Source organism: Strigops habroptila, chromosome W, assembly GCF_004027225.2.
Source record: "Strigops habroptila isolate Jane chromosome W, bStrHab1.2.pri, whole genome shotgun sequence".
NCBI lineage: Eukaryota > Metazoa > Chordata > Aves > Psittaciformes > Psittacidae > Strigops > Strigops habroptila.
In genome coordinates this window covers 31,157,092-31,176,234 of record NC_044301.2, presented here as the reverse complement: position 1 = coordinate 31,176,234, position 19,143 = coordinate 31,157,092, and the positions used below count along the sequence as shown (strand labels likewise).

Genomic DNA, 19,143 nt, shown 5'->3' with positions numbered 1-19,143 from the left:
CAGAAGGCCGATCATATATTGGGCTGCATCCAAAGGAGTGTGGCCAAGCAGGTCGAGGGAGGTGATTCTGCCCCTCTACTCTGCTCTGGTGAGACCCCCCTACCTGGAGTACTGTGTCCAGCTCTGGAGTCCTCAGTACATGAAAGATATGGACCTGTTGGAGAGGGTCTAGAGGAGGGACACAAAAATGATCAGAGGGATGGAGCACCTCTCCTATGAGGAAAGGCTGAGAGAGTTGGGGTTGTTCAGTCTGGAGAAGGCAAGACTCCGGGGAGACCTTACTGCAGCCTTTCAGTTCTTAAAAGGGGCTTATAAGAAAGATGGGCAGAGACTTTTTAGCAGGGCCTGTTGCAATAGGATGAGAAGTAATGGTTTTAAACTAAAAGAGGGGAGATTCCAGCTAAACATAAGAAAATTTTTACAATGAGGGTGGTAAAATAGTGGAACAGTTTACCCAGAGAGGTGGTAGATGTGCCATGCCTGGAGACATTCAAGGCCAGGCTGGATGCGTTTTTGAGCAACCTGATCTAGTTGGAGATGTCCCTGCTCATTGCATGGGGGTTGGACTAGATGACCTTTGAAGGTCCCTTCCAACACTTACTATTCTATAATTCTATGGTTTTATATAACTCAAAGCCCTGCTTTCCTCCATGCTGTCCCTTCCTTCTGCTCATCCATTTAAATCAATCCTTGGAGCAGTCTTAAAATTTGGCAGAGATGTATTTTCCCTCCACTTTCCAGTGGTTGTACCATGGTTGTACCATGCATGGCCAGTATCATGACACCACTGTGCAAACCAAGGCTGACTCATTGCCATAGCTACATTCCTGGTTTCTTCCTTCAAGGTGCTCATTTGTGACCCTGATACAGCTTGAGGGGACAGGGAAGATGACTGCTTCCTTGGCTTCTCCAGTTCACTCATGGTCATCTTTCTTTTCTCCTATTTTTTTGAGGAAGCCTCCCAGAGTGGTGGACTATCAGCCCAGCAAGTTAATATGTAGGATCTCTTTGTGGACTTGCTTCCTAGTTTCTTTCTGTTCTACAAAAAATAGTGATTCAGACACATATGGCAGGACAAATTATGGAGAGGTGGTCATTCCAGGGTTTCAGCTCCACTTCTGAATTATGCTGATTTTGTGCAGTTAGTTACACAACCTAAGACAATCCTTACGTAGATAGATAAATTTCAGGAATCCTCTGTTTCAAGAAGTTAACCTGTATCCCAACACAAAAGATAAGATAACAACTAAGAGTAGTGGTACTCAAGTTAGTGGTCCACCAAATGGGGGTGAAAGTCAACACAAATTCACTAGCAAAATGGGGATTTACAAATAGAATCGGGTTTACAAGTCTGAATGTGAATCCAGAAAAACTGAGGTCCCCAGCAATTAAGTCTGTAATGCTAAAATACATCTCCAAGTATGTGCTCCTAGGCCAAATAACACTTTTTACTTGCAGGGCACTTCAATTACAGCAAGGAATGAGGAAGTGCAGAAAGAAGGAATCACGCATTATTGCATATCTAATGCAGTTCTGTTTAAAAGAAACAAACACTGGCCTGTCCTTTGTTGTGCTTTTATTTGGTTCTTCAGTATCTTTATTATGAAAATAACATAATAGAGGATTTGGTCTATTTTTGCTTTCTGAGGTGGCTAGTAATAATTGCACATATGTGTAAGTTGAACCGCTCTCCATATTTAAGGGTGTGAGACTGGTGTTGCCATCATGCTCATTTGGACAAAACAGTTGTTAGTTCAAAGGACAGAAAGATTTTATTTGTTTTCCCTTAGGAATAAATTAATAAAAATACTGAAAAATCAGTAACATTTTACATTTGTTTGTATTTCCTTATGTACGAACAATCAACTCAGTCACGTAAAAGCCCTAGTTCAGCAGGTACTTTTAAGTATGTGGCTAAATTTACCACAGAGCAGTCTCACTGAAGTTAAGATGAAAACATTAAAAAACCTTGTTGATCTAAAGAAACTGTAAAATCTCATATATAAACATTTTGTAAAAAGGAAATAAACAGCTTCAGGATTTCCAGGTGTTTGCTAGGCTTGTATAATTAAAAAATGCAACTGAGCTACTTAATGGATGAGACAGTGTTTCCAGAGAAGACAAAGAAAACTAAACATACACCATCAGTCATTACTTTTTGCTTTGTCTCGCTCATTAAATCAAAAATGTATTGTCATTTTAATCTTTGACTAAATCCTACCTGCATCTGTGTAAAATAATAGCTGCAGATAACCAATCATCTCTTTAATTTGACATGTTCCAGACAACCTTTTATTGTGTTTAAATACAGAATATTTTACTTATTGCAAAGTATCCTGCATAATACAGGTGCTCTGCTATAAAATCTTCTCTCTTATAATTATGTCATTCTAAATTTAAAATACCAATATACAGTACTAAAGCCTCCAACTGAAGTTTAATATAAAAATATCAGCACAAAACTCCTTTTTAAAGTCTGTTTATTGTGAGCAACCCAAATCCTTGTTTAATTATTATTAGTTGTAGTATATTAATAGATGTTGCACCCCTACAGTTGCTAATTCATACCATCTCAGGTATTTTGATGAGATAAGAAATACTAAGTAAGAAAACAGTAAGTATTCAAAGGGTTAATTTGCTTTGAATAATAATAAATTAGGGGTTTTTGCATCTTCTTCAGTTCAAAATCCAGCTTTGAGACCGAGGAAGGCTTCCAAATCACATCAATTAAATGAGTGGTCCTTTTAACCAGTAGCAGTTTGATTGCCAATGACTCGAAGAATCTCTTTATGAATGCTTGGTTCCTGTGTATTTATACTTGTATCACCCACTTGACCATCTTCATAACTAAAAAAAGAGTCCAGAAAATGAAATTAAATTACTCTTTTATTAATCTACCTAAAACCAGACAACTGTTTCATTCAGTAATCAAGAATGTTTATTCCATACGCTAATGTTTCCTATTAAAATGCTCTGCTGCACTTCACTGTTATAGGCAGATCCTAAACTCTATAGAGAGTGATGGGTGGTAGGGTTGCCATTGTCATCAAAACCCTGAGGTTGAATAACCCACTAGGACCCAAAGGGGACTTCTGCCAGCACCTGGCACACCAAGGCATGTTAGCAGCTTCCCTCTTGATGGAGGTATAAAGGAAAAGGCTTTTCTGTTTCTGCAGCTGCTCCCAGACCACTCTACGTGAGGCTGGTGCCAACGCATGCACAATGTATTGCAATGCCTGCAGTACCCAAACTCCTGTCACAAGTGGGCCTCCACTTAGTGGTGACACCATGACAACCTCCAGGGATTTTTCCTTATCAGAACTCGCCTGCATTAAGGATTTGCATGGATAAAGCAATCCTGATCACTGAATCCCCCAGTACTGGTCTATCTGAAGTCAGAGTGCTTCTCCACTGGTCTGCGTGACTCTCTTTGCAGGGCTGCAATCTATGCCAATATATAAATACAAGTCATAGGTGAGAGGGGAAATGCTCACATCATAGACAGGAAGCCTTTAATAAATTCCTCAGCTTTAAAACATACACCCAAATAGAAGAGAGATTTTATGATACATGGATAGACTTACTGTAACACGAGGTAATGTTGTAGAGTAGGAAAAATCAGTAACTCTCCATTCATTTATTCTATAACTAAACATCTACTAAATGTTTGTCACTAACTTATATGTTTCCTAACAAAAGTGCAGAGATAAATAAAAATTACGTGATACTTTAAAGAATTAGGAAGAAACATCTTTTATCTACCTCATTTACAACTATTGGAGGGAACACAGGGAAAAAGGCCTAGAATGGACAGACGTTGAATGTTAAAAGTTTTGTACTCACACAAAGAAAAATCTTGTACACACATGATCCGTATTGGGAACTACCCATATCTCTCCGTGTTTGTGCAGATTGGATGAAGTTATCACTATCAGGGAAAGAATAAATTTCATAGTGATGAAAACATGCCTGGAAAATATTGCTTTAAAAGATTTGCTTTTTAAAACATTTTAAATAGCTTTCTGGGAATGTGTAGCTTTCCAGTGCATGTCTGTGGCATGGTGCATGCTCCGAGTTGGCTGCTAGTACAAACAGGGAGATGAACTTGATTCTTGTTCCCAAAATATGCTATATTTTCTAGAAAACACAGATGCGTGGGAGCCAGTTCTTACTTGGAATGAAAAATGAAAAAGTATATTTATTAAAAACTGATTTTAAATGGCCATAGGGCTGTTAAGGAGCACCTGAGTAAGCAAATCAGACTTTGGGACAGAGATATTTGTGTTTGATGATGGCTGAGCCTAAAATAAGATGTGAAAGATAAAACCTGAAACTGAGATACCCCAGACTTGAGATTTGCAATGCTACCAAATATTAAAAAAAAAAAAACAAACAAAACCCCAGAACATAGCAATTATGACTCAAAGGGATCACAAAGCTTGTCAAAACTTGTTCAACATTTACAAAACAGCAATATATCTGATGATAGGTTATTTATTTGCCAGCAGAATTAAGACAACACAGGAAAGAAAACTTTTTATTGCTAGTTAGAATCTTTACTATCAATCTGTATTTGAAAAGATTGCTATAAATGCATTTAAACACTACTATGAATAAACACGTATTCATTTTTTATACAATATATTCCATGAATTGTAATTTTTACAAACATTTTTCTCTTGTAATGAATTTAATTTCAAATCTATATTAACCACCTCCCCTAAACACTTCTTTTCACAGAAAAATGAAATGAAATGAATATGAATGAAGTAAAATATATTTTACCAAATATTTAAAATTCACTATTATAAGATCCATAATCCATTAATAAATGTAAGGAAAGAATGACATAGATGAAAAAGTCCTTGGGAAAGATGTAATTTATATTTAGAAACTTCAGGCATTAAAAGGCAAGTAAATTCTAGGGCTTTCAGCTTACCTTCACATAAGGCTATGCATTTTAAGTTACGGCTTTGCAAAAATTGTGACTGTTGTTCTTTCTTCTGTGACTGAGATGTAAAAACATGAGAAAACTTAGTGCACAAACTGAGTGAAAAAGTAACAAAGGAGCGGGCTGCTATTTTCAGTGCTTTATTAATGAACAAAGATAGAGACAGTCTTTCTAAAACGTTTCTATTGTATTTCTTAATGTAATAGAATTTCTTAAAACATTTATATTAATTTTTTTATTATCACAGGAGGGATTTGAATTCCTTTTTCCAGAAAGAAAAGTTCCTAATTATTACAAAATTAATATTATTAGAAATATCAGAATGTTACTGACAAACAAATTGATAGCAGAAAAAAAATAATTACAAGGTGAATTTGATCTTCAATTCTTTGGCTACTACCCTGATATTTTACTGGCTGCCTCATTTCTGAGGGCTTCTGCTGTTACATACCAATCTCTCTCCAAAGCCATATTATTCTGTATTTTTTACATGTTAACTACAGAAACAGATGTAAGATTTCTTTCTCCTAATTTAGCCCTACACATAAATACTATCAATCAGTTTGTTTTAGCAAAATACTAATGGTTTAATATGATAAAACTATGAAAAAGAAAAACTGACTTGCTATCAATGAAATGCTACTCATCTTTCAGTAATAGCCACTCAATTCCTTTTGCATCGTTCTTCTGCAAGTCTAGAACTCAGAAAGCAAGGGCTTGCTAAGGGTCATAATGCAATCTGTATTTAATTTTCTTTCTCTTCCCAAATACTACTACTTGGAAAAGAAGGGCACAGGGACCTGCAGTATACTCTGTAAATTGTTACTAAAAGCAGTTGGGCTGTATTTGATGGTTGCAGCATCTGAGGTTGTTGATTTAATTCAACAAAATAAAACTGTTAGCTTTCACAAAGGGAATATTGCCTCTTTTTCAGCTATCAAGTTTCCAAACATAAAACCATAAATCTTCTAGAGACAGTTGATGTACTGTACCTGTGATGTATTACTGCCCTTACTGCCTGAAGCTGGTTCATCTTTAGCTGACATCTTCTGCTGCTTCTTGTTTATCCCTAAGAATATTAAAATCATATAAGATACCTTGGCATATAAATGCCTTTGTAAGCAAAGTTAAGTATGGAGAATGAAACAGATAGCACAGTGGGAATCAGTCTTTTGCATAGCAGTCAAAAAGCTAGTTAACTTTGTCATGGAATATTTCAATTTAAACCTGCAAATTACCAACACATTTGCATGTGTTGCAAAGACCTTAGGAAAATCAAATTAGCATCAAGCAGATGAAAAAGCAGATAAACATGAGCTTAAATGCCACTGAATTCAGCTCGTGAATGCTCTTAGGTGGCTGCTTAACAGAACTGCATGTCTCGAGTCTAGCTGACCCTATTCATGCTGAAGTAACACATTCTGATTTATGGTGGGTGGGAAAGTAAAATCATGAGAGAAAGAACTTTAGCTATTAATCTTTAACACTTTATTTAGACTTATTAAAAGTCTAAATAATTTTTAGGAGTAGTTAATTTATTTAAAACTATTTTTAAAGTCTACCTTAGTTTAATTAATTTATCTACAGGTAAAAGTATTATATTGTCAGTGTCATGGTTTAACCCCAGCCAGCAACTAAGTACCATGCAACTGCTCGCTCACTCCCCACACCCCCGGTGGGATGGTGAGGAGAATCAGGAAAAAAGGTTAAAAAAAAAAAGGTGGGTTGAGATAAGAACAGTTTAATAATTGAAACAAAGTAAATAATGATAATGATAATAATAATTGAGTCCATAGGAGGGCCATGAAGATGATCAGAGGGCTGGAGCACCTCTCCTATGAAGACAGGCTGAGAGAGTTGGGGTTGTTCAGCCTGGAGAAGACAAGACTCCGGGGACATCTTCTAACAGTCTTCCAACACCTAAAGGGGGCCTACTGGAAATCTAGAGGGGGACTTCTTACAAGGGCGTGTAGCGACAGGACAAGGGAGAATGGCTTTAAAGTGACAGAGGGGAGATTTAGATTAGAAATTAGGAAAAAAATCTTCACTATGAGGGTGGTGAGACACTGGAACAGGCTGCCCAGAGAAGTTGTGGATGCCCCACCCCTGGAGGTGTTCAAGGCCAGGTTGGATGAGGCCTTGAGCAACCTGATATAGTAGAAGGTGTCCCTGCCCATGGCAGGGGGGTTAGAACTAGATGATATTTAAGATCCCTTCCAACTCTAATCATTCAATGATTCTGTAATGGTAATAATAAAATAATAACAACAACAATAATATGCCCCCTCCTGGCTTCCTGTGCCTCTCCTCATTGGCAGAGCATGAGAGACTGAAATGTCCTTGATCAGGGTAAGCGCTACTTAGCAACAAGTAAAACATCAACATTATTCTCAGACTAAAGCCAAAACACAGCACTGTACCAGCTACTAGGAAGAAAATTAACTCTATCCAGCTGAAACCAGGACAGCCAGGCACCTTTGATCCAATTTCTATCTCAGAAATCTAAACACCTACATTTATCCCTTACATCTCTGCTATATTCCTCATGTTGTTGTTTATAAAATTCCTGTATTAGATCCCACTACAGGCTTACTTGCTTTTCCAGTATCCCATATTTCTTGGCAGTTTGCAAACACAGACTGAATTACAGAGAAGTTTAAGTCTTTGAAGTAACAGGGAGTGTAGATGACACCAAGCTGAGTGGTGCAGCTGACACACCTGAGGGATGGGATGCCATCCAGAGGGACTTGGACAAGCTGGAGAGGTGGGCCCATGTGAACCTCATGAGGTTCATTGGGGCCAAGTGCAGGGGCCTGCACCTGGGTCAGGGCAACCCCAGGTATCCATACAGTCTGGGGGATGAAGGGATTGAGAGTACCCCTAAAGACAAGGACTCGGGGGTACTGGTGGATGAAAGATTGGACATGAGTTGGCAATGTGCGCTTGCAGCCCAGAAAGTCAACCGTATTCTGGGCTGCATCAAAAGGAGCTTGGCCATCAAGTCAAGGGAGGTGATTCTGCCCCTCTACTCTGCTCTGGTGAGACCCCACCTGAAGTACTGCATCCAGCTCTGGAATCCTCAGTACATGAAAGATATGGACCTGTTGGAGAGGGTCTAGAGGAGGGCCACAAAAATGCTCAGAGGGATGGAGCACCTCTCCTATGAGGAAAGGCTGAGAGAGTTGGGGTTGTTCAATAAGGGAGACCTTATTGCAGCCTTTCAGTTCCTAAAAGGGGCCTATAAGAAAGACGGGCAGAGACTTTTTAGCAGGGCCTGTTGCGATAGGATGAAGGGTAACAGTTTTAAACTGAAAGAAGGTAGATTTAGATTAGATATTAGGAAGTTCTTTACTGTGAGGGTGGTGAGGCACTGGAACAGGTTGTCCAGAGAGGTTGTGGATGCCCTGTCCCTTTAAGTGTTCAAGGCCAGGTTGGTTGGGGCTTTGAGCAATCTGGTCTAGTGGAAGGTGTCCCTGCCCATGGCAGGGGGGTTGGAACTAGGTGATCTTTAAGGTCCCTTCTGACTCAAACCATTCTGTGATTCTATGAAATGGTAAATACAACATAAATAAAGGAAAAATTCACTGGCATTTAAAATCTCTATGAAAGTTTCTATTTTGCTTCTATTTATGATTTTATTATTACATGGAAAACTCTGCATCACTCACTTTTGGTTTTATTAGTGGGACAAATTATGTTCTGCCCGCTTCTCATGCTAAAAATAAACACACAGTCCTGTACTTTCTATGTTACCCTGACATGGTGATACTTGAGAATATTCTTAAACATACACAGTTGAACATGACTGTTGATGAATATTTGTTTTGTCAGATCAGGTCCTAAAAGCCCATGAATCCATAGTAATGTTAGATGGAGTTAGGTAGATACTGACAAAAAAATCACAAACACAAGGTTGGATTTCCACTGCATAATCAAGACCTGCTCCATTACACACAGAATCCAGTATTAGCTACCATTTACTTCAAGCACAGTGTCAAGATGCTCAGTACCTTTGAAAATAAGGACAGGTATTTAATAAAGGAACTTAGATTTTCTCCTTTTTAAATAAATTAAATCTTGGCCTACAAAGATAAAATTTACTACAGTGTTGTAAAAAATGAAGCTGTAGACCAAGATGCCCCCCCTATATTTCTCCAACTTGAGAGTGATTTATAAATATCACCTGAGTAACCAAATGATATGCTTGACAATGGACTAAGGTAGATTCCACTTCCAAACATTGCACCATGGAGCTGAAAAAGAGTAAAGTGATGATTGTTTAACATTAATTTGTTTATCTGGACAAAATAATAATGATAGGCGCAGGTCCTAAGCATCTGCCCCACTGCACTAATTTATTGTCTGGTAATAAATGGTGTTCAAAGAAGTCTTAAAAAAATTCATGCTGTGAATACACAACTAAGATACTGTATATTCTGTAAACCATGTCCAAAAGCCCAAAGCTAATTTTACATCAGATTTATATATAAATTTTCTGTTTCTAAATCTAACATTACCATAGAAGATGCCTACAGAGGGTATTTCTGTAGATGGCCAAATATACCCTAGCCTTAACAAGGCTGAGCAAGCATGTGTCTCACATCAAAACTTTGACAGGAACCACAGCCTAAGGCAGCCTTTGTGAATCATCATCAGCAACAGCTGCTTTTCTTTAAGGCAAGAAATGAAGAGATGGTGATAACACTTCTCATATGCCTTAGAAAAAATCAGTCACTAGTTCAGCCTGAGTACTGGAGTAATGGGTTCAATCAAGCTTTTGCCTGAGCCAGTTCAGACATGCATGTCCCACCACTGCAGGACTGTGTTTTAGCCACAAAGCTACCAGCTGTCTGAAAAGAGAGGAAAGGGAAGACTCTTCTTCACCAATATGATTGCTCCATGTCATGGAGCTTGGGCTAAGCAACAAAACTGAGCACTTTTTATTAGCACTGTGGTCATTTTCTTGTCTGGAAAGGGGGAAGTATAGGTTTTGCTTCTCCTCCAGGGACTGACTGCTGTATGTGGAAAAACATTTAATGAAAATACACAAAGTAGTTGTTGGAGCACAAATGAGAACTCAGAGTATCTCCTACCCAGGTAGATATTATGACCACTGGTCTTCAGTCATGTTTACCCTTATTTCTTTTGTCTGATACAATGACATTTACATTGTCTCTGCAATGTGCCAGAGCTCCCATAAAAATGTGCAGTCATACTCTAACTCCTCCAGATCCTACAATGTTGTATAGGATCCTTTGTGTGTAGATATTTTTTCCTGACTGGTTGGTACTGGGGTAAGCAGAATGAACTGGGCTCAGGATATGTCCTAGCTGTGTGAGAGATTTAAAAATAATGACTTGTATAAAACAGGGCTTTACTACTTCCTATTACAAGCTCAGGAATGTTGCATCCCGACTAGAAGGAAGTGCAGCAGGAGAGGAGGGCCAGGAGACCTCCATGGATGGATAAGGAGCTGCTGAGGAAACTTAGAGGGAAAAAAGAAGCTTATAAAAGGTGGAAGTGAGGACAGGCGGCCTGGGAAGAATACAGGGACATTGTCCGGGAAGCTAGGGACCAGGTTAGGAAAGCTAAGGCCCAGTTAGAACTAAATCTGGCAAGGGATGTGAAAGATAACAGGAAAGGTTTCTATAGGTACGTAGCAAATCAAAGACAGACTAGGGACAATGTGGGCCCTCTCCGGAAGCTATCAGGAGAACTGGCTACCCTCGACTTGAAGAAGGCTGAGGTTCTTAATGACTTCTTTGCCTCAGTCTTCACTGGCAAATGCTCTGACCATACCACGCAAGTCTTGGAAGGTAGATGCAGGGACTGTGAGAATGAAGACCTTAGGCCCCCTGTAGGAGAGGATCAGGTTCGAGACCATCTTAAGAACCTGAATGTGCACAAGTCCATGGGACCTGATGAAATCCATCCAGGGGTCCTGAAGGAGCTGGCGAATGAAGTTGATAAGCCACTGTCCATCATATTTGAAAAATCATGGCAGTCAGGTGAAGTTCCTGATGACTGGAAGAAGGGTAATATAACCCCCATTTTCAAGAAGGGGAAAATGGAAGACCCCGGGAACTACAGACCAGTCAGCCTCACCTCTGTGCCTGGCAAAATCTTGGAGCAGATTCTCCTGGAAAGCATGCTTAGGCACATGAAAAACAATGAGGTGGTTGGTGACAGCCAACATGGCTTCACTAAGGGGAAATCCTGCCTGATCAATTTGGTGGCCTTCTATGATGGGGCTATGGAACTGATGGACAGGGGCAGAGCAGTTGACATCATCTACCTGGACTTGTGCAAAGTGTTCGACACTGTCCCGCACGACATCCTTGTCTCTAAATTGGAGAGACATCAATTTGATAGATGGACCACTCAGTGGGTAAAGAACTGGCTGGATGTCTGCATGCAAAGAGTTGTGGTCAGTGGCTCAATGTCCAGTTGGAAAACAGTAACGAATGGTGTCCCTCAGGGATCGGTGTTGGGACCTGTCTTGTTCAACATCTTTGTCGGTGACATGGACAGTGGGATTGAGTGCACCCTCAGCAAGTTTGCTGACGACACCAAGCTGTGTGGTGCGGTTGATACGCTGGAGGGAAGGGATGCCATCCAGAGGGACCTTGACATGCTTGTGAGGTGGGCTGATGCCAACCTTCTGAAGTTTAACCAAGCCAAGTGCAAGGTCCTACACCAGGGTCAGGGCAATCCCAGGCACAGCTACAGGTTGGGCAGAGAAGAGATTCAGAGCAGCCCTGTGGAGAAGGACTTGGGGGTGTTGGTTGATGAGAAGCTTAACATGAGCCGGCAGTGTGTGCTCGCAGCCCAGAAAGCCAACTGTATCCTGGGCTGCATCAAAAGAAGTGTGACCAGCAGGTCAAAGGAGGTGATCCTGCCCCTCTACTCTGCTCTTGTGAGACCTCACTTGGAGTACTGTGTACAGTTCTGGTGTCCTCAACATAAAAAGGACATGGAGCTTTTGGAGCAAGTCCAGAGGAGGGCCACGAGGATGATAAGAGGGCTGGAGCACCTCCAGTATGAAGACAGGCTGAGAAAGTTGGGGCTGTTCAGCCTGGAGAAGAGAAGGCTGCGTGGAGACCTCATAGCAGCCTTCCAGTATCTGAAGGGGGCCTATAAGGATGCTGGGGAGGGTCTCTTCCTTAGGGACTGTAGCGGTAGGACAAAGGGTAACAGGTTTCAGCTTAAACAGGGGAAGTTTAGATTAGATTTAAGGAAGAAGTTCTTTACAGTGAGGGTGGTGCGGCACCGGAATGGGTTGCCCAAGGAAGTTGTGAATGCTCCATCCCTGGCAGTGTTCAAGGCCAGGTTGGACAGAGCCTTGGACCACATGGTTTAGTGCGAGGTGTCCCTGCCCATGGCAGGGGGGTTGGAACTAGATGATCTTAAGGTCCTTTCCAACCCTAACTATTCTATGATTCTGATTCTATGGTTCCATGATTCTATGATTCCATGATTCCTCCTCTTCCCAGTATCACAACCCTGAACAAAAAAATAAGCACGAACAAAGGGTTTTACTTTGGTGAATTTTGGTGTGTAAATCCTGCTTTCTTGGGAAGGTATCTTAGAAAGATGCTAATAAAACCACCCAAACCACTAAGAGGAACAGCAGAGATTTCCATTCCCTTTTTTCAGTGTTTCCTGTTTCCCAATCCTTAGTCAGCACCCTGGGGTCCTCCTTCAAGGTATCATGGACTCAGTTCCGGGGAAAGAGCTGTCAAACCCCTGATGCTAAAATCCTCTGAATTACAGCTCCCCAGTCTCTCTGATACTGCCTGCTTTGCTCTGTAATAGTGATATCCTGATGATTCAGTCTGAGAAACCAAACTGAAGTTTTCAATAACTCCATCCTGGCTAGTACACTCATATTCTCTTCCCAAGGAAACCTTCTCTTCTGAGAAGAGAAGATGCTGTAAATCCAGCTTCTGTAAGCCTAGTATGCTCTTGCATCCTATAACATAGACATAGTTTATGTAGCTCTAAATTTTAATTCCCAAGACTGCTTTTAAGCAGTACTGATCTAAGCCTCCTGGAAGTGCTGTTGTACAATGTAAAACTGAAACACTGATTCCACTGGTGGGATTTTTTAGCCATTCTAGCAGACACATCATTTCATTTTAATTGCTTCGGAAAAGTACCTTTTCCAGGAAACATGAGGTTATTTGAAACCACCCCTTTTTGCCACCTACAGGACTACCACAACCACATCCCTTGTAAATTCACCTAAGCTTAATACGTAATCAAATATGCACAGGTTAGCTAAAGTTTATTTAGTCTACTGTTTACCTGCAGCCTCGTATTGGAAGCAACAACTAAGCCGTTTCTCAGGATGGAATGCCAATTTTCAATGTGTGAACCACTGAAAAAGTGAAAGGGAATGTGTTAAAATCCTTAGTGTAAAATGCAAAATTAAATCAGTAATCCTTTAAAACAGTAAGTTCCCAGCTGTAAACCTCAAATGGCAAGAACAAAATAAATAGCATGGCATTTTGGTAACCTTTGATTAATATGAATATATGTACTCACTGAAATGCAAAGGTACTTCCGTAGAGATTTTTAGCAGCTCGGAAATTGGATTCTTTGGCTGGTGGACTGCTGAGAAGTAGGAACTGGTGGGGAGTGTGCATAAACTTCAGTTGCTGTAAAATATAACAGTGTACAAGTGAAAAGAAGTTGATTAACACAAAAGCATTGCATTTCCATAATGGTAGTTCTTAAGATACCATGCTGTTTCACATGATATATGACTGCATCTAAATAGCTACATGAACTACAGTTGAAATTGGTCTCATTACCATAGTTTTTACCTGAAATAAACAGTAAAAATTTCCTTCAGTTTCTGAAACATATTTCAGCCTAATACAGCTCTAGTAAAGTAATTAAATTGAACAATTTCATCATGGTATTCTGATCAGAGCTGTCTTTGAATTAAGGTTCAGATTTGTAAGGCTGCAGTTTACTACACCCTTATTCAGAGGATCAGAGGCATGCATATTCAGAAATGAATCTCAGCACCATCCCTCTAAAATTCTAGAGCTATATTCTTTTTACAGCGTACTCATATTTGGATCTCCTGGTACATCATGTTTGTGTGCACTGCTTTTTGTACAGTTCTGTATCTAATATTCTATATGGTAACAAAAAAATAGTGATGTTCTTCTTACCTAATCTCATATGACTACGAGGGAGACACTTGCATTTGAACTATTCACCTCAAACAGGCTTATTCTGAGCATTATTCCTTTGACCTCTTCCAGATATTCACAACCTATTTTAGATATTCACAACATGATTCTATGAGTCATGACCTGAAACTGCCTGTTTCTCTCCCCTGCCTGTTGATGGAGCCCATGTGATTAATTTGGATGTAGACACATTTGGACAGGAGACTCCCACCTAAAATGATAATACAAGCCATGAGAAATGAGAAAATAATAAAGAACCCACAGACACTTACCCGATTCACTGGTAGCTTCACAATATGTGATCTATTACTAGAAATAACCCTAAAATAAGAAAGAGACGTATTAGACATTATAACCAAACAGAACTTTTCTTCTTAAGCATGTTACGAATGGCCACCACAAAGCCCCCAGCTGCAGGCCTTTGAACCTATCAGATAGAAGTAGACCAAATCTTGACTACAAGTCAGATCTGAGGCCATACAAATAAACTGGAGTCTTTCCAGTGTTTTCAGAGGGCCCAGATGAGGTCCAGAAACAGTTCAGAAACAAATGCAGATGCAATCCCAATGTTAATTCTAAGGGTGAGTTTATACCAAATTAAACTGGTGAATTGATTATTCATTCTACTTAGAACTTTAATTATCATCTCATGTGAATCAATTTTATACCACTGTAGAAGAGGATGCGCAAGAGGGTCTTGTTTATCCATCTGCTTCTTTATTTCCAAGTAAGGTGCCTAAAAAAGAATAATTACATTCTTTATTTCTAGTTGAAATCATAAGGTTAAATTTTATATGTATGATATGATATCATCTCTTAAAATGCATACATGGGATTCATTATTAGACTTAAATCACAGTTTTATTGACATTTAGCATTGTGCAGTTATAAATGTCAAGAATAATTAATATAGCAATTATTTTTCCTGGAGTAAAGTAATAAGCATATAATTGGCATCAAAATATGTATATTATAGCAAACATCGGTGATCTCAGGGAGAACAACAGAAGACGTCTATTTATGTTTGGCTCTTGGAATAAGAAATTGGACTGTGTCCTGGGTTCAGCTATAGCAGTCATCATAATGCTTCTTAATGCTACATTGGTATTAAGGAGTTTTATTCTCCCAATTTTGGTGACGCCTTTGAAAACCTTTCTTGATTTCAATCACAGTGCAAAGTATCCCTTTAAAACTCTTCAGTCCAAGAATTATTTTAACATAAAAAAAAAGCAAAATTTTGGTTATTTTTCTTTTTAAAATACATTATATTATGTAACAGAAATACCCGATTTTTAAATTTTTGCAAGATGTTACATTAAGAAAATATCTGAATTTTAATTTTCAGTGTATTTTACTGCTCTCTCCATACTTCATTCTTCATTCCAGAATCCTAAAGTACTTTATGAATACATATAGAATAAGATTTATAAACTCCTGTGAGGTTACATTTATATAGCAGTTGGAAAAGCAAGATACATGGGAGAGGTTTCAATAATCACTTATAATCAGCTGGGCTGTTTGGGAAAGGAAGTGTAACAATAAACATAAGTATGGCTATCAGATTCTGTCCCACTGTGAATATTGATAAATTATATGGTAATAGTCCCAAGAGAACCAACCTTCCAAGTCCCCAACCATACTTAGCTGATCAAGTGTTTCGTTATAATAGAAATAAAGCTATCATTCAGAACGCCGTCACAAAATCAATTTCTTTTGCTTTGGAAATAAAAGATCCAGTTTGACTTTGATATTTCCAGAAAGGCAGCAGTTGGTGATCATCTTGTTACAGTCCCATTTTGCTGTTCTCTCTTATTTAAACTTCAAAAGATCTGAGTTCTACTTTATCACTTATATTTGACTGCTGTTATGGATACTCTAGGTTTGCTATTTTTAACACACATTTTAATATTATTACAGCTCTATAGGAAAGAGATTATACTATAGACTTGCCCACTCATCATAGGCAAGCAATAAAAAAACATCTTCCTAGTTCTAGAAATGGCGATTAAGTTAGGTAAAGATTTTTAAACTCACCTGTGTCATCTCTCTAATAGAAGTGATACTATCCAATGCTTTCATGACTCGGTCATAATTCTTCTTCTGATGTAGCATAAAATAAGCAAATAAATTAAAAGACCTGAATTGTTTGAGTGTGTATAAAACAAAAGTTAGGACAAATGTTCAGCAAACCAACCCTTTCAAACATTTTTAACCAATAATTTCCTTCCACCTTACACATAGACTCTCTCATTCATAGTCCAGGAAAATTCCCTGAAAAAATATCATGATGTTTTTTCTTTGAATCTCACTGGAATCCCCAACACACAACAATGTGACGGTCTTAAAAAAATAGGTAATATTTTAAACAATATTTGTAACTAAATGCAGGCTCTGCCAGTTATTTGGACAATATACTATTAAGTTAAATAATGCAGTGAACAAATAGATTTTAAATAAAATTCTAAATAAGCAAATGCATTTACTTTGCTAACAGCTCTATAAAACTTCAGAGGTCCTTCATTTGTCCCTCTGCCTCACCCTGACCCTTGTCCACCTTCTGACTGGGAACCTCTACCAGAGGGCTACAACTTTTCTGAGCAGATGAGCTTAACAGTCCATGCTTCACCAGCTCCACATGCCAAGTTGCCTTCAGGAGTCTTCTTGTTCCCCATCTTTGGGTCTTGCCAACTTCTGCCCATGGGCTTTCTCCTTGTCCATGCTGGCAAGAAGCTGGAAGGAGGTGGTGTGGGCCCTGCCAGCCCAGGGGCTCTCTCCTCTTCTGGCGTGACCCCTTTTCACATTCCCTCATCTGCTTCAACCCCCCACCCTACCTAGCTGCCAGACTAGCTGTCTCCTCATCAGCCCCTTTCCAAGCACATCCAGGCAAGTCTTCCTTCCCGCATGCTACAGAACACACTCACCCCTTCCTCTGAGAAAGACCACTGCTAACTGGCCTTTGTTCCCAAAAAGTGAAATGCATCACAATGCAGGACATCCAAAGTTCTCAGTTACACCCTTGAGGATGACTCAAATGAACCGTAATAGTTCACAGCTTCCCTAGGACTTCCCTGAGAGGCAGCATTTGCAGCCTGAGGAGCAAGTGGTGGAAACACAATTCTTTAGTTCAAAATTTGATGCTTGTACAAAACTCAAATGTTATGTATGTCCAACATTTGATAAAATTAAGTTTAAGGACATACTTGTTTGCAAAGAGAAAATGAGATGACAGCAATAACCACTTTAAGAATAAAAAGACAGACTGGAAATCCCCCAGTCTACATGGTCTACACCTCCCGAAGGCCATCTTTCTCTTTGTGTCCAATGTGTGCACTGAAAGACACTAAGAATATAAAATTTTGCACCTAGAATTTGTACCCTGAAAGAAGGTTTTGGCTTCAACATAACTTCTCATGCAACTTACAGTTTATTCACAAATACCTTCTCAGAGACAATTAAAATAACTACAAAGTTCTGAAAATAGTCACACGCTTGTGCTATATTCTGGAGCTCTATCTCTTACAGTAAAGGAGACTCCTCTGGAAGGCAGCTTTGCTTTGAAATCTAATGCATGACTGAAACTAAGCTATGACATAATGAAAGATAACTACTTACCCTGGGGTTAAAGGCCAGCATCTGAGGATCATTAGGATCAACTACAGAAGGATATGGCTCAAAAATGACAACTTTCCTAGGTGATTCTAATGCAGACCGACACATGGATACTAACAGATCAACTACCTAGGGATAAAGAAAAATATTTATTTAATATATGTTCTTTCATATTGTATCATCCACTCTGCTTTTTTATACACATTACAGTAATACCATATTTCATTGTTATCTGTATTACCCAAACCATGTTATTCATGGGACATAGTTTAAGACTGAAATTTTTCTATTGACCTATTGGCTTTGGGTCCAGCCCCAGTACATTACTCCAGGTGCATAAGTAGGACCAGTATCTGGTCCTAAATGTATTAGCACATCAAATACATTGCTTGCAGTCCTGCTTTCTTTTGTGTACATGTGCTAATTCCTGGATGAAATTAATTCTCTAGGGAAATTAAATTGTTCTTAATCTACATATCTTTGTGCAGTAGATGCCAGTGAAAAATGTTCCTCAGGAAAGAGGGACTGTGAATCCGTATCACTGCCCGCTGTTCTGAAGATTGTAATCATGGAAACACTAGCAAACATTGCTTCTGCTAAGGCCAGAACAGTGTAGTGATTTAAGTCATTTGCATGGCTCACACTAGGAAATCTTCCTTCCTTCCTTCCTGTTGTACAAAATTATGACATGGCTTTGAATATCTATGATTCCCAAGATTTCACTGTAAGATTATGCATGTAATGTGTACATGAGCATGTATTCACATATGTGCACATAGGTACATATACAACTTAGCAACAGATTTATGCATAATCGTTTCAAAATTTGTAACTCAGAGGTTAAAAATAGACTACAGCAATCACAAAACAGAGAGAATGCAGCTTTCTGGCAACTGTGAAACCTAAATCCAGCTCATAATGAAATCCAAAGTTGCTACATAAAAACGTAGCTGCAAATCAGCTCATCTCCCCCCAGTTTCTCTGTGCCTTCTGAAAATGTTCCTGTGTGAAAATAGGCGTTTCTATGCAAAAAAGGAAAAGCTGATGCCATAATTAGTAGGCATCCTTGGTTCTTCCCACAGTTCCACATGGATCAGATCTCATCTCACAGCTCAAGCAGTTCTAGAAGTTATTATATATCTGCTATTGTATCTTGACCATTTGGAGTAAAAAAAAATTGATGGTCCTTTAGAGAAGAAGAATGAAAATGAGAATCATGATGAAAGGGAAAAGGAACTGCGCTGCAGTGAGTGATACTGTTGCCATTCTTCTCTGCTCCTTTAGCATGAATGGGTAATTTTCTCCATCAGTTTAAAAATATTCTGTTAGCTCCAGTTACTAAATATCTCACATATATTGAAAAATTAATTTTTTAAA

The 19,143-nt window shown here is 39.1% G+C and overlaps 1 protein-coding gene across 1 annotated transcript in view; it reads right to left on the bottom strand.

The window, feature by feature from the left end:
• Nucleotides 1–2,741: 2,741 nt before the first annotated feature.
• The window catches only part of LOC115619003 (protein mono-ADP-ribosyltransferase PARP8-like), a 100,742-nt gene continuing 84,340 nt past the window's right edge, over nucleotides 2,742–19,143 (bottom strand). The window contains exons 14-24 of the mRNA XM_030511020.1: nucleotides 17,770–17,895; nucleotides 16,192–16,257; nucleotides 14,826–14,893; nucleotides 14,430–14,478; nucleotides 13,499–13,611; nucleotides 13,259–13,331; nucleotides 9,135–9,204; nucleotides 5,944–6,020; nucleotides 4,940–5,009; nucleotides 3,844–3,928; nucleotides 2,742–2,847 (exon numbers count right to left, since the gene is read on the bottom strand). Of these exons, the coding sequence (XP_030366880.1) occupies nucleotides 2,745–2,847; nucleotides 3,844–3,928; nucleotides 4,940–5,009; nucleotides 5,944–6,020; nucleotides 9,135–9,204; nucleotides 13,259–13,331; nucleotides 13,499–13,611; nucleotides 14,430–14,478; nucleotides 14,826–14,893; nucleotides 16,192–16,257; nucleotides 17,770–17,895 (900 nt within the window). The 3' untranslated portion in view covers nucleotides 2,742–2,744. The remainder of the gene's footprint in view (nucleotides 2,848–3,843; nucleotides 3,929–4,939; nucleotides 5,010–5,943; nucleotides 6,021–9,134; nucleotides 9,205–13,258; nucleotides 13,332–13,498; nucleotides 13,612–14,429; nucleotides 14,479–14,825; nucleotides 14,894–16,191; nucleotides 16,258–17,769; nucleotides 17,896–19,143) is intronic.